This window comes from Cheilinus undulatus, linkage group 21, assembly GCF_018320785.1.
Source record: "Cheilinus undulatus linkage group 21, ASM1832078v1, whole genome shotgun sequence".
In the NCBI taxonomy this organism is placed as follows: Eukaryota; Metazoa; Chordata; class Actinopteri; order Labriformes; family Labridae; genus Cheilinus; species Cheilinus undulatus.
The window spans coordinates 37,357,910-37,374,420 of NC_054885.1; the positions used below are offsets into that span (position 1 = coordinate 37,357,910).

The window sequence follows — 16,511 nt, forward strand, 5'->3', positions numbered from 1 at the left end:
CTCATGTTGTAAGTGATGATAATTAAGTGGCAGAACCTATGAACATCTGATACTAATATTGTGTAAAAAAGTTAAGAACAAGAAAATGTTTCAGAGGGGCTCGCAGAAGCATCGGTAAAATGCAACAAGAGGATATTTTAAATTTAAAATGTTATAATTGGTTGAAAAAAAGCCCACACCTGCAATCCTGTGGGTCTGTTTAACCAGCGAGAATCCAATTAGCAGAGTCTACCAGCCTTCCTCTACGATTTCTGTGCAGTTCCATCCCTCACATGTAAAACTTTGTGATCACAGTCACTAGAAAGGTTTCCTTTTTTTAGACGATCTGACCCTAAAGTTCAAACTGAATTAGGGAACAGGGCTTTCATGCTATTTGCTCCATCTGCTGCAGAGCCATTTCATGATTTTTTAAAAGTGGAAGTGGAATATTTTAAAGTCGCTCTGAGTGACTTTAAGATATAGTGAATAGTTAGTACTTTTTGATTAGCCATTTCTGCAGGGAGTTTAAATTCTGAGCCGTGTGTTAATTAGAGAGCCAGGATCCTCTACTTATGCAGCAGTGTTGTCTGTAATGTGTGTCACCATAGTTACAAATTAAAAATGATCATATTACTCTCATTACTCAAAGTTATTTAGCTCTCTGCACCACTGAGGACAAAAAAAATTATATGCTGCTTTTCATGCCGGCCCTGCAATCCGTGTTGGTGTTCACTCATGTGACATTTGAACCTGGGCCACATCCTTGAAACTGCCCAAAACTAGCCCTAAAATCATTAAATATTTAGCCCGCCTTACATACCAGGAATACCAAAGAAGCTTTGACAATACAGTGCTGTGAAAAAAATATTTGCCCCCTTCATGATTTCTTACTTTTTGCTTATTTGTAACACTTAAATATTTCAGATTATCAAACAAATTTTAATATTAGACAAAGATAACCCAAGTAAAAATATAATGCAATGTTTAAATGGTGATTTTATTCATTAAAGGAAAAAGGCCATCCAAACCTACCTGGCCCTTTGTGGAAAAGGTCACTGACCCCTGTTGTTAAATCATAAATTAATTGTGATTAACCACATTTTTGGAAAGCTGAGTTCAATTTATCTATCCACAGCCAGATCTGATCACTGCCAGACCTGCTGAATCCAGAACCCTCTTAAATAGAGCCTGCCTGACAAAGTTAAGCAGGCTAAAAGATCTCCAACACATCATGGCCCCATCTAAAATCATGAACAGATAAAAAAACAAAGTCAATGACATTTATTAGACTGGAAAGGGGTGAAAAGACATTTCTAATACTTAGGGACTCAAAAAGCACAGTGAGAGCCATTATCCACAAATGGAGAAAACTTGGAACAGTGGTGAACCTTCCCAGGAGTGGCCAGCCTACCAAAATGACTCTAACAGTGCATCGACGACTCATCCATCATAGCGAAAAGAACCCCACCAACATCTTAAAAACCTGCAAGCCTCACTAGACTTAGTTTAGGTCAGAGTTCATGATTCAACAATAAGAAAGAAACTTGGCAACAATGGCATCATGGGAGAGTTCCAAGGCCAAAACCACTGCTGACTAAAAAGAACACAAAAGCTCCTCTCACATTTGACAAGAAACATCCTGATGATCCCCAAGATTTTTGGGAGAATATTCTGTGGCCTGACCAGACAAAAGCTCAACTTTTTGTTTAAAAAATAAAACAGCATTTCAGCAAAACAGTCAAACATGGTGGTGTTAGTGTAATGGTCCGGACCAGGACCTGGACCTGGACCTCTTGCTGTAGTTCATGGAACCATGAATTCTGCTCTCTACCAGAAAATACTGAAGGAGAATGTCTGGCCATGAGTTCATAACCTCAAACTCAAGTACACTTGGGCTATGCAGGGGGACAATGATCACAAACACACCAGCAAATCCACCTCTGAAAGAAATAAAAAACAAAATAAAGGCTTGGAGTGGCCTAGTCACCAAGGCATGACCTTAAACAGGCCATTCATGCTGGAACACCTTGCAAAGTGTAGTGGGCCAAAATTTCAGCTATCCAAAACGCTTGCCTGCACTTGTTGCTGCCAAGGTTGGAGCAACCAGTGTAGGGGGCGATGACTTTCTCACATACGACCAAGTAGGTTTGGATGACTTTTGCCCTTAATAAATGAAATCATCATTAAAAACTGTATTTTGAATTCTCTCTTTGTCCAATAAAAAATGTGAAAAATAAAAAATGAAATAGGGAAGGGACAAATGCTTTTTCACAACACTGTAAATCCAAGAATCACATATTAAATGTTTTAACATAACAAAAGCTTTTATTGCCAGACTCCAAACTTCATTACCCACAATTAGCACTGGCTGCTAATGCTCGGCTAACTGCTAAAGTGCTGGAACTAAGTGATGACACCAGCTTGAACCGAGCTAGTGACGGCTAATTGGTGCTTAGAATGATTAAGATATTCCTGTTAGAGCAGCAGCTAAAAGAAATCAATAGGAATGAAAAAAGTTGGCCAAGAAGTGAGTTTTCGATGAGAAGAACAAGGTTATGGTCACGGACTCATCATCGAAGCAGCAGTAATGGATGGTTTGGAAATCTGATAAAGCTGTGACTCAGGGCCTGAGTGGGCTGTGTGATTAAGCATAAGATGAATGTTTAACGATCCTCACAGGGAAGAGGTGGCATGAACAATAAGCCAGGGATGAATTTACTCAGTGTGTGTAAGTGTATGTGTGAGACACCGACATGCAAGAAGAGAGACAACAGAAAATAAACAGTCATGTGAAATCTGAAAACGTGCTCACTTGGCACTCTGTTGATGGCTTTGAGGGGCCGCAGGACTCGGACTGTCCGGATGGCTGAGAGGTTGATGTTCTGCAGGTCCAGGGAGTACTCCACCATCCTGGAGGCAGAGGAGAAAAGAAGATGGTTAAAATAGAGCACAGAAAAGGATTAACATGACTCCAGCTGGACCAGTACTGCCTCACCAGCTGCGCACCAATTCTACCTGAAAATATGGCGTTAAGTCAGGACTGAAGCAAATACTGGATCTATGTAGTTCAAAGCTTAAGGTGTGTTATTGTTTGTTTGGATCGCAGAGGCGTATGCTTCATGTGAGAAGCCAAAGATTCAAGATTCATTCATGTATCTATTTTTTTTAGGTGTTTGTCTTTGTTTGGAGAGGACAGGACACCAGCAGAGTAAACCAGTAAGACGAAAGAGTGGGAAAAGAGCTATGGGTTAGACTCAAACCAAGAAAGCACACTTGAAGGACCAGCACAACCTAACTAAAATATTTGAATTATTTAAGCACACCTTTGCCTATACCTTGAGACTAGGCCTGCCCACAGATTTGGCTGGGCCCCTGACAAACCCAGTATAGATAGCACCAGTGCATGTATAGCAGAGTTGCTCTCTATGCAATATGAACATTGATCCCTGTTAGAGAATCAATCTCCCGAGTAAGGATATTTAAATGGTTTATTTGCTTATTCCATGTTGTGGGTACAGACTTGCGTTGGCAGGTTTAAGAGGACATACGTGATTTATTTAGTGTGTGTGGTCTGTAATAAATGGAAATGAAATAACATTAGCTGGAAGCAGTAGTTAAGTATTCTTATCACTGTGTGGCTAACACAACTAAAGAGACCTAAATGTTCAGATGGTCATACAAATTATAACAAATATTCACAGTCTCGCTTATACAACAAAGCTGCTGCTAGTCATCATAGGACACCAAAATAAGGCACAGAAATGTACAGGGGAAATACACTATGCATACTAAAACATCAACTTAACAGAGAAATGCATAGTCATGGCTGTACATGTGCTAACTAGCAGACATAGCATACAGCTAACATAGCATGCAGCTCAAAAGTCCTAAAACAGGACAAATCTAACAAAGAAGGATTTTCCTAAACATAAAATGTCCATAAATGACAACCGGTAGTCAAACTGTACTTACATATGCTCATTTACGCACAAAACACCAAAGTCCACATGGTAGGGCTCCCTAATTGCCTGTTAACCACCCTGCTGTCGATGAGACTGAGTGAAGCAGCAGGCACTCTGTATGTCTTATTTACTCTGTCCACCAGGGGTCGCTGCCAGACTCTCCAACATGTGTGTTTGATCAGTAGCATTGGTGCTAGCATCCTGGCTAAAAGTTAGCTCATTTTGGAGTTGAAAAGTGTGTCAAACTGTTACTGGGCTCTGATGTTGATGTCTGATGTCTTCTCACCATTATTGTGCAATTTGTACCAATATTTGACACTTTTAACCCATCCCTGCTCTTTTAATATGACATTTCAATTTTACTGCTCATTTTTGTAAACTTTTTTTGTTGCATTTTGCTATCTTTTTTGCCCAAATTTGCAAATCCTAATCCATTTTTAATTTTCTGTCGTTTTTTTTTTCACCTTTAACCAGCATTTGCTATTTTCTGTCTTTTTTGCCTCCATTAGCCCATTTCTGCCACTTTAACCCTCAGGCATCACTAGGGACATTTTTGTCCATTTGGGCATATTTTTCCTCTTTCTCTGCTCACTATTTTGGCTGTGTTGATGAATATGGTCCAATTTTTTTGTAACAAAGTTTCTTTCTTGGCCAATTTTTCGAATTCAAATTTTATTTTCTCTAACAGGTCAAAGGAACTCTGAAATGAATTCACTACCCTTTAAAACCCTTAAGGACAAAAATGTCCACTTCCAAAAAACTGCTATAAAAACTTAACAGATTCATGTTTTTTTCTGCTTTTTTGCATAAATCTCTTAAACAACTTCAGCTGTGTTAAAAACTACCAAACATTCAATCATTTTGATGATTTTAACCCTTTAAATGCCAGTTTGTTTACTTAAAGTCAATGTTGTTTTCTATGAAAAAAGGAATAAAATGTGTCGTCTTCCTTAAACCAAATGTTGGATGGCTGGGACATTATTTCTAAATCCAGCATGGAAATGTCAATGATTAGCCAAAATACTGGCTTTGATGAATTATTAGTTTTTGTGTAGCATCAAAAACGGAAAATGAAAAGTATACATTAATATTTTTGGACATTTTTTTCCTTAATGACTTTAAAGGGCAGTAAATTAAAGTGATGCCTGAGGATTAAATCCAGTTTAGAAACTTTCAATCTTTTTCTTCCACTTTCAAGCAACTGTGTCACTTTTGCTTTGTTTTTTTTTTTTGCATCCGCTGACCCATTTTTGACACCTGTCACTCCTTCTCATCATTGTTTCTGCAGGTTCTTTCCAGCTTTATCCCTGTTTTTGCTAATTCAGTCTTTTTTATTCCCTTTTTAACATTTATTGCCACTTTCTCCTTTCATCCCTTTTGTCAAACCATCTTTGCATGTGTCAAATTTGACGTCCATATACACGTGTGTCACTCAGCAGCCCAGGTCTAGCGGAACGCCATCCCTTTTCTACAGACCTTTTATCACATCTGTTTGCAGTTTTTAGTCCCTTGAGATATCCACGGCACATCCCGGGAACCATGGCAACCCCACTACCCACCAGGACAGTACCCTAGGCCAGTGGTTCTCAACCGGCCAAGCCTCAGGACCCACCAATATCTTGCGACCCAATTTTCCAAAGATTATCACAATAAAACAGAGTTAAATAAACAATATGGTTGCAGGTTCTTTATAGATTTTTGCCACCATTTCTTTCCAGACACATATTCACGGCCCATCTTTTGGGTCCCGACCCACCAGTTGAGAACCACTGCCCTAGGCCATGTTTACTCTGCCCTAGGCCACCCCTCACTCTGCATAAAAGGTGTGGACTGTTTTTCAAAAGATTATTATTTTCCCCTCCCCTGGTAATATTGAAAGACATCCAGAACATGACTTGGGTTGTGTCAATCCTCCTTCCTGCCCAGTGCTGCCCTCAGGGGGCTTTCTTGCCAATACATGCTGACAAAAGCCTCAAATTTTGGCCCACACATGCCCAACGGTTCCTCTCAGTACTGTACATATTTCCTAAAGCAGATGTGTGTTAGAAATAGGCGAGCCTTCTATTCTCCGGATTCTGGGCATGTAAGATGCAAACACACAGGGTCTGAGTGCTCTGACTTGTCACGTGCACACTGATATTGCAATCATCTGTGACACAGCTTGTACGCAGTCTGAGACTGACATAGTGACAAAGTGTCTGCAAAATGTTGCTGTGATTGTAATTAGGTGTTAACTGAAGCCTACACCATAAATCTACAGCCAGTGTCAGTACAACAAAATGTTGGTATTGCAAAAACTCCAGTGCCAGTAAAAACTCCCATTAAGGCTAGGCCACATTTGCACTCAAGCTTAGCTGGTGCAACCGGCTGCAGAGCCTCTTACTCATGGTTTGACACCAGTGGCCACCCTTTGATCCAGTCACACATGTCTGTCCTCTTTCAGAGCCTGAACTGTATGGGAAATGTAATGCAGAGAGCTTTGCAACAGACTCCAGAGAGATTGGCAGGGGGATAAAGTGACAAAGCATCAAAAGGGGTGAATAACATAAAAGGGAGGTGAGGAAGAAAAGAAGAAGAGATCAGGAAAAAGAGGGATTCATTCTATTCTAAGTGCTGCCTGCAGGATGTTGTGGCTCAGTCAGAGCCTGGCATCTGTTAGCAAGTCATTTCCACAGCATGGTTAAGTTGTTTGTGCCCCCAAACCACGAGCACTTTCACAGGAGGATGGCCGCAGTCTGCCATGTGTGCATGAGAGTGTAAAAGAAATGTGTAGCTTTGATTTTAGCACATTTACACCGACATTACAATACTGTAATCATCTACACAGACAGATTCAACAAGATTACGTTGTATGTGTTTTAAATGAGGCAGGAATCACCACTGTGCATGTGTAGTGTATGGTGATTGTGCAGCGGTAGTTAAGCATGTCTGCACTCATATACGATGTGCCCACGGCTGCAGCAGCGTTGTGACAGAACGATGCCGAGCATCACAGGCCCATAACACCAAGAGCACATCCAGTGGCTCTAAGAAAACAAGCTGAGTTCACCGTCTCTCACATAGAAAGACTGATGAACCGTGCCATTTACAATAATGTCAGACTTTATTAATCCCACAGGGAAGCACTTTCCAATGCACAGTCGCCACACCACGGCTCACACTGGAGTAGGATTAGGTTTTCTAATAAGAACAGCTGTACAGCTGCCAGGCAGGCACTTGAACTACAACAAATAATACATTCATGTGAGGGTGATAGATCTAAAACACGCAGGAATTAGCTGAGGCACATGAGAGAGCTATGCACACACGTGCAAGTGAAATCCAGATCTCTTCACAAACAACATACAAGGATGATTCAGTAATTTGGAGGCCCCAGGTAAAGAGCAACATTAGGCCAATCACAGAAAGAGAATACAATATTTTGAAAACTCTGTATTCTGGTGAGGAGCCAGTGAACCACAGGACATAAAAAATCTGAGATGTAACTTCCTTAATAGCAAATAAAACTTAATCAACAGCTCTTAGCAGAGCATCAGAACTCAAACTCAGCACATCATAATGTTTTAACATGCCTCTATGTCAACAGACTTATAGACATGAATATACACTATACTGCCAAAAGTATTTGCTCACCTGCCTTGACTTGTATATGAACTTAAGTGACATCCCATTCTTAATTCATAGGATTTAATATGATGTCGGTCCACCCTTTGCAGCTATAACAGCTTTGACTCTTCTGGGAAGGTTTTCCACAAGGTTTAGGAGTGGTTCAGCTGTGTTCTATCAGGTTGAGGTCAGGACTCTGGGCAGGCCAGTTAACTTCATCCACACCAAACTCTCTCATCCATGTCTTTATGGACCTTGCTTTGTTCACTGGTGCACAGTCATGTTGGAACAGGAAGGGGCCATCCTCAAACTGTTCCCACAAAGTTGGGAGCATGGAATTGTTCAAAATCTCTTGGTATGCTGAAGCATTCAGAGTTCCTTTCCCTGGAACTAAGGGGCCAAGCCCAGCTCCTGAAAAAATAACCCCACACCACAATCCCCCCTCCACAAAATTTTACACTTGGCACAATGGAGTCAGACAAGTACCGTTCTCCTGGCAACCGCCAAACCCAGAATCGTCCATTAGATTGCCAGATGGATAAGTGCGATTCGTCACTCCAGAGAACGTGTCTCCACTGCTCTAGAGTCCAGTGGCGGCATACTTTACACCACTGCATCCGTCACTTTGCATTGCACTTGCTGATGTATAGCTTGGATGCAGCTGCTCAGCCATGGAAACCCATTCCATGAAGCTCTATATGCACTGTTCTTGAGCTAATCTGAAGCCACATGAAGTTTGGAGGTCTGTAGCCATTGACTCTGCAGAAAGTTGGCGACCTCTGTGCACTATGAACCTCAGCATCTACTGACCACACTGTCATTTTACATGGCCTACCACTTCGTGGCTGTGTTGCTGTTGTTCCCAATTGCTTTCACTTTGTTATAATACCACTGACAGTTAACTGTGGAATATTTAGGAGCAAGGAAATTTCATGACTGGACTTATTGCACAGGTGGCATCCTATCACAGTACCATGCTGGAATTCACTGAGCTCCTGAGAGCGGCCCATTCTTTCACAATTGTTTGTAGAAACAGTCTGCATACCTAGGTGCTTGATTTTATACACCTGTGGCCATGGAAGTGATTGGAACACCTGATTTCAATTGTTTGGATGGGTGAATGAATACTTTTGGCAATATAGTGTATCTGCTCAATATTGGTGCAATTTCCATTCCTCTGTCACAAAACATACCTTTTGATGTACTGCATTCACCAATTCATTGTTTCAGTATGTGCTTAGGGGTCTACCTAACTAGAAATTTTCTTGGTATACAGAATCTGAGGGGCTGGGGTTCACTGTTAGGTCCAGGGATCCTCCAAAGGGGACCCCTTTCTCTCAACAGCTTTCCTATTGAGTAATTGCATAAGCACCATAAATTAGCTTCAAAATCAGGGCATTTGGATACGGCGTACTGTATGTTTACTCATTTATCAGTTTATTTGTATGGGACAAAACATAGGCATTGATGCATTTAATTACAACCAATGCGGTGTTCATAAGACTTCTAGCCACAGCTAATTTGCAGTCCTTGTCCCTGGTTAAGCTTGTAAAGAATGAGAAAGAAGATAGGGCAAAATAAGAGTCATGGAAGCAATAAGACAGGCAGCCACATACATGCATAACAGCTAACAGTATAGCAGACATATGCAGATTTATGGAAAAGAATAAAAATAACAATTTAGAGCAGTAAGTGAAAAAACAACCAAAAACAAACAGAGAAAGCTTAGCATTCAACGATTTGCCTTTGTTTTAGCTATTGTTTTACCGTGTTATTAAACACTCCTGAGTCATGTTCACGTTTTTATTTCTGATGGTAGAATATTCCAGATTTGTGGGACTTTTACTGAGAAGCAGGTCTGGTCAAATGCATGTAACTTCTGCCACCAGCCTCAAGAGGAACTGCAGTCTTTTGCAGCCATTTCAAACTGGGTGCATGGCGCCCACATATCATCTGTGTCATGGTTCGATTTTGATCTCAGCATGGATGTTAAAAATTCTATAATTTTGGTAGTGAAAACCTTCCCTTAAGAAATAACTCACATTCAAACTAGACTATGTCTGAACTCATGCTTAGCTACTGCAAAGCAGAGCAGAGATTACTCATGGTATAACATTGGTGGTCTTCTTTGATACAATCACTCATCTAGCCTCTCCCAGAGCTGAGAGTCTGAGCTTCACCATATAGGCAGGGTCCAAAACTAACACTCGCCCCTCGCCAATTATGGGTAGATTTTGTCTCTGGCTGGTAAAGGAAAAAGTTAGTTTTGGACTCTGCATACAGGTGATGCAGACAGTCAGCATTAGGGCCAGGGCTCACACAGCAGATCTGCTAGTATTTGGCACTGAGGATCTTGGGGATAGAGGACTCGCCTTTACTTGTAGAGCAAGCAGAGCATCTCTCAGCCAAAATAGTCAGGAAAGAAATGAACAGATAGGCATATTCACTTTGTTTTAGCAGATATGCATGTCTAGATTGGTAGCATAGGTCACAAGATCAACACAGTATGGCTACACTTCCGGTTTGTGCTTTTCAAAGTAAAAGCCCAGTTCGGCATTTCTGCACAGAAGCTTACTTCATTTGTGCTTTTACTCTATTTTTTTTTCTATTCTTGTAGAGTTATAGAATTTGTCAAGTCATTTTTAGAGACATTTACTGGAGAAACTTATAAAGAAAGAAAGGGCTGTGACAATAGAGATGCAGCCAACATACAGCATAAATACACCTGGTATGAGAGCTATGAGGGCACTGACACGGTCACGCCTCAGACATGCACTCAATCCAAACAGGAAGTAAATTTAGTCATTTGAAATATGCATGCGGTCTCTTCATCAACTTTCATATTCAAGTTGGGGACTGTAATGGAAGGGATGTGGGATTTATGAAAGGTTTTTACACCGAATTGTGGATGTTTAATAGTGCAAGGTAACTATATCTTAAACTCTGCTGTTACTCTTCTCTTTTTTTCAGATCTGAAAACAGCCCCATTTATGTATCTGATCTGAACCGTGAGACGTGTGCTCCATTGCACCACTATGAAAATACGGCGTCGTTTTTGGAGTTGCAACAATCCACTTCTTTTGCTCTCACTGTAAAGCCCATGAGCATCATGCTCCAAAGATCTTCACGAGGACTCGAGGCGTGTCGCAGTTTTCCAATTTTCTACAACCAGTGTAGTCGAAATTACAGAAATGCCACACAGCAGCCTGATGGAAATGTCACAGTGTAGAGAAGAGCACGAGAGCTGTTCTGGGGCCAGGCTTTTCCAACTGGGACTAGTGGTGTTATTACAACCCCCGTCAAACACGATAGTATCTGTGCTATCTTTAATGATTTCATGGCTGCAGAGAGACCGAACAGAAGGCCACAGTGTCATGAAGGGACTTTTGAAACAATGAAAACACTACATTTCCTTCCCTTGTGAGCTAACGGGAACAAAACCTTCATATTTTGTGCTGATGATTGTGCTGCAGGCTACCAAAGAAACTAAAGGAGATCCAAAAAAGCTGAAATAACAGCATGAATAAGCACGTGCATTGTTTTGTTGTTAATCCATCTGCAGTGGAGGAAAGACAAGAGCGTCAAATGAAGTGAAAGGGAGAAGAGAAGATCACACGTGCCTGCATGTGTGTAGGCTCTATAGAAGTGTGCACATCAATCAGGCCGCTGTGTTTGGGAGGGTAATTAGTGGACTGCCGGAAGCCTCCTTTTTATGATTGTTCTCCATTTTTCCCCTTTTTTTTTGTGCTGTGACGCCTTCATCTAATTCAGGCTTTAATGTGAGTACAGTGTGAGTGTGCATGCTTATATCAGTGTGGAATACAAAGCTGGAGGGGAGACCCACGCTAGACTTCGTGCAAAGAGTTCAGAGACTCTTTAAACACGAGAGATGCCTTCATGGAGACGTGTTCAATCTGATGCAACTTTGCCGTCAAATTAACAAGCCTTCATCAATGCTATAGTCAAGGTTGAAGTTCTGCAAAGGTAGAAGTAATTCTGTTAATGGGAGTACAGTTCACTCACAAACTTCCTCAGCTGTCAGGACGTCTGGAGAAAATAATTAAAAACAGTTTGCACGGCTGCAGCTCTGCCTTGTTTTGTATCGTTTAATTATATATAACATCTGAGAGACTGAAGGCTGGAAGGACAAGAACAGTGATGAGACTTCTATCAAGGAACTTATGAACAGAATCTTTACTAAGTTAGACATCTACACCAGGAGTTCTCAACCTTTCCAGCCCGCGACCCCCAAAATAGAGGTGCCAGAGACTGGGGAACCCCACTGTACCTCAAGGTGGTTGGACACAGCTATTCACATTCAAGAATAATCATGTATTTAATAACCACTCTTATCAAAGCTACAAATATCCCAAATATCTTTTCTTATTTGTTTGTGCCTTAATATACAGCCTTCTTAAAAATGTAAACCCATTTTCTTAAAAGCAGAATTAAAGTGGGTTAAAAAGTGCTAAAATTGGTTAAAAATGGCAAAAACAGGTGGAAAATTTGTGAAATGAGATTTTAAAATGGACAAAAGTGGTTGGAACTGGCAGAAATGGGTAAAACTGAGGAAGAAAAATAGGCAAAAAAGTTGTAAAGTAAAAAGTTGCAAAAAAGGGTCCAAACTGTGCAAAAATTGATGAAAGTTGCAAATGATCAAGGTCAAATTGGGTAGGGATTGTGGTTAAAAAGTGGCACAAATAGATATTTTCAATATAAACAGTTTGACATGCTTTTCGGCTCCCAAATGAGGGAACAGTTATTCAGGATACTAGCACCAAAGATACTGATAAAACATTTTTATTTTACATTTGACTAATTTCATGCATATCTTTTCATTAAAATGGCTAATATATACAAAATATAAAAATATTCCCTGTTTTTTAAGGCATCTGGCAACCCCCTCTCGGTGTCTCGCGACTCCCAAGGGGGTCCCAACCCCAACGTTGAGAACCACTTGTCTACACGCCTGCTGTTCACTGATATCTGAGACATCACTGATTCATCATAGAGGGAAGAATGTGACCATCAGGCTTTGCATCAATGATCGTCACTTTATTTTAGGGGCACTGAATCCTCATATACTAGTGCAGTGGTCCTGATTGAGGCAACAGCAGAAAAAAAACATCTCACACAGGTAGAATGTTGTAAAAGGGAAGAGTGTTGTCACCCTGGGGGGTGCAGCCCTCTTTGGGTACCACTGGACTAGTGTATCTCTAATATTAACAAGAGTACTGATTAACTTTTTCAGTGACTGTAGAGAACCACATTAAGGGGGATCTCTCATCACAGAATTTTCTGCAGCTTAGCTAACATAATACAGAAATTTTTTATTATCGGTCCAAGGCTTAGAGAGAAAAACTGACCCCCAAACAACACAAAATAGGACTAAACCCGAATCAAGAAGCTGGAATCCTTGGGGTAATCTTTGACCGTGATTTTAATTTTAAGGCTCATGTGCAGGGTATAATATTATTTCATAATATTAAAGGCAACTTAACCTATTGTTTACATGCTACTCTCACATATTTTTGTGTGATATTGCAGTTCCTGCATTTAAAAACTGCACACTTCCTGCAGCTTTGCTCATTAGAGTCATGCACTGTAGCTGTAACCTACAGGTTTGTAGATAAGGTGTGATTGTCCAGGTGTGGCCCCTGCATGCTGTCCTGCATTTTCTTGAGGATGACATCACAAGTGCTGGGTAACATAGAAGCACCCCCATCCCATTTCACTGTCCTATGGGCCAGTTTCTGGATCCCAGTGGCCCTCCTGATCCATCACTGGGACCTGTTGCTGTATGAGTGAATGTTCTTGGTGATTTCTCACTCTGTGATCTGTGTTTTTTTCTCTTTTTGCAACAGCCTGATACAGCTGATTATAGAGTGACCCTCCTGTCAAACCAGACAGGAAGACCAAACCTGTCTCTGATCAGCTGATAAGACAGCAACATGACATGACTCTTCTGAGGAAAATAAGAAGTTCTTACAGTATGCACCTTCTTGTGACTGGAAAAATAGTCAGGGTTCCTCACTGTGAGAAGGTATTTTGGCGTTTTTGGACTTAAACCAGTCCTGGATGTACAGTTGATTAAATATGGAAGGCAGGACTTCATGAAAGGATGTCAGGCTGCCTTCTTGGATCAAGAATCTCAGCAGACATAAGGAGACATGCTGAGAAGACACATTTCTGTTGTTACTGCTGATACCAGACTAGCGGAGGAAAAAAAAAGTCTCACTGCAGTGGATTAGGATGAAATAAAATATACAGTATGAAAATAAAACAGGCTTAAAGAGACATTTGGTGTGTGGCGGGGGTTAAGAAACCCCCTCCAGAGCTCGTCTGTGTGAAAGCCTGCTCTGCACGGGGTCTGACGGGGGAGGTGACAAGGGAAGATGTTCATCCGAGCATGAGAAAGAGAGAGAGAGAGAGAGAGAGAGAGACGGAGATAAGGGCGAGAGAGCGAGGTGATGCCCGTGGGTAACAGACACGGAGCTCATAGCAGACTGTCGGCTGCGATTTGGCCGGGCAAGTTTGGCACTGCCCTCCGCAATTAGCCTCGACGCTAATCTAATGGAAGCTGCCAAGAGGAAAACGGCGGCAGAGGCTTTCACATAAATGCATATACAAACAGAGACGGGCACACATACACAGATTAAACAAACTCAAACGGCTTTAACTGACAGAGTGTTATCTGTGTGTGCGTTTAAATCTGTGCAGCAAACACAAACGATGAGCATCCACTGGGGGAAAACTGATTCAGCTCAAATGAAGATAAATGTGCCTCCACCTCCTCGCTAAGTCTGGAGCTCTACCTTTTTTTGTCAGCCATTATGGCCTCCTCGCTTCCTATTCAACTCTTAACACAGACACACAACAATGCACCGCACTTTCTTACACATTTTATCAGCCAGGTCTGCCTCAGCTGACTCTGTGTTAGCATAAGTGTGTGTTCACGGGTCGTCTATCAGGAGCAAATGTGTGATGGAAACTTTAAAAGTTTATGACAAATGTGACAACATAATAAAGTTGTTCAAATTGGTTATACTTAACATCATGTGTTTTCACTGTAAAACGAGTACATTTCATCTCCAAGGAGCTCCCAATCAAAACAATAACAAAAGCAGGGAATCATGGGAGTGATTTCCTGTTACTCTATCCCCTCCCTCCCTCAAATAAAGAGCTGACACATGTATTAGTTCACATGTGTAAAACAAGAATCAGTGCACTTTCAGGCCAAGTCAGGCACGGGAGCATATGCCGGTTCAGCACCTTGCTATGTCAAACCTTGGTCCTGGTCCTCCTGATGGCTCTTGCCCTATCTCTACTGGCATCCTTCCAGCCTTCATGATACACGCAGTCGCCTCTGGTGTCTGGACCAGACCACAGGGTCCAAGGCAGTATTCAGTGAGCAGGATGAGGCCCAGGAAAGCGCGCCAGGTGCCTGTAAAAATGCAGCTGTTGTTCCTGTATGAGGCAGTTGACCCTTCCCATCGCCACTCTCCTGACCACATCAGCATTAGACCCGGTCTTGCCATTGATACCTAAAGATGTGCCAAAGAAGTTGCCACAAAGCCAGGGTCTTTGGCCATTCAGGCCTCATAAGAGTCTAGTAAGACCAGGAGGACCAGTGACTGAAAGACCTTAAGTTTTGTCTACATGCTCAGATACTGGGAACGCCACCCTGTCTCTGCACTGTGCTATCATCTTAATACTGTTACAAAATATTGTTACACTGTACATACTAAAGCCAGATAATGTTTAACCTTGCATTAGCCACCGGTGACAAAAGCCCCTGTGTTCCAGTTCAACTGGAGTTGGATTAACTGGTGATAGTTGGCAGATGTTCCCTAACCTTGTAAAGATGATCCATTAACCAGATTCAATGTCTGTCAGCAGGAGGGTCAATCTTGTGAAGCTTCTAGCTGAAACACCGGTTCCCAGTCAGAGAATGACTGGATAAAAGTAAATTTAAAAAAAAAAAATAATAATAATAATATTATTATTATTAATAATAATAATGATAATGATAATGATGATAATAATAAAAAATAATGATGATAATAATTATAACAATGATGATGATAATACTACTAATAATAATGATAATAATAAAAGCATTATTATTACTTTCTATAATAAATAAAAAAATTGATAAACACAATCAGACTAATATAAGAATAAAAACATAGTACATAGTTGAAATGTAAGAAATGGGAGCTGAACTTTAAACAGACTGAGATAAAAAAAACAGATCGCAAGTAAAAAGTTAGTGACAGGCTCAGAAAGCTTTATGTTTAAGCTCAAATATTTCATTCACTGTCGTTATGAATCTGCTGGATTTGGGCAACAGTTTACACACATTCAGCCTGCATCCTATGATTTTTTAGGGTTTTGATAAGTTTTGGCCGCATTAGTGAGGGAAAATTACATGTTTTGGCTCGGTGGCCCAGGACAATTATGAAACAAACCATTTTTCTGGCTTTGAAGTTTTGGAAATATTTAAGGTCATGGTAAGTAATCAACTTTTAAAAATTACTGCACATATTCTGTAATTGTTTCAATTGAATAAGACATTTAAGTGCAAAGTTTCTACATCCTGTACCTTTTAAACTATATGTACATATATATATATATATATATATTTTTTTTTTTTAGTGCTTAACAAATTTATTAGACCACCTGTCATATTTGTCTCAGAGACCATCCAGCATCATGAAGTGCTTTAATGCGGACTCTTTCATTTTCAGTGAGTTCTCCACGTTTTACCATTTTGAAAAGGAATGAGGGATTTCAACCTAAAGTCACCCAAATTTGAGCCGGCTCACTGGACTTCTCTAAAAAGTCAGAAATTATTCAAGCATACCATTCAACCACTAAAACTCATCTTTCTGTTCAGAAATGCAAGTAAATAACTATAATTTGACATATTAATCAAGAAATATTGATGTGCTTACTATTTTT

At 40.7% G+C, this 16,511-nt stretch overlaps 1 protein-coding gene across 3 annotated transcripts in view; it reads right to left on the reverse strand.

The window, feature by feature from the left end:
- The window catches only part of LOC121503695 (voltage-dependent T-type calcium channel subunit alpha-1I-like), a 176,231-nt gene that overhangs the window by 141,108 nt on the left and 18,612 nt on the right, over positions 1–16,511 (reverse strand). For 2 of the 3 annotated variants that reach the window (XM_041778221.1, XM_041778220.1), the window contains exon 3: positions 2,792–2,889. In XM_041778221.1, the coding sequence (XP_041634155.1) occupies positions 2,792–2,889 (98 nt within the window). Of the gene's footprint in view, positions 1–2,791; positions 2,890–3,951; positions 4,029–16,511 lie in introns of those variants that run through there. The other variant, XM_041778222.1, reaches the window with a different exon arrangement.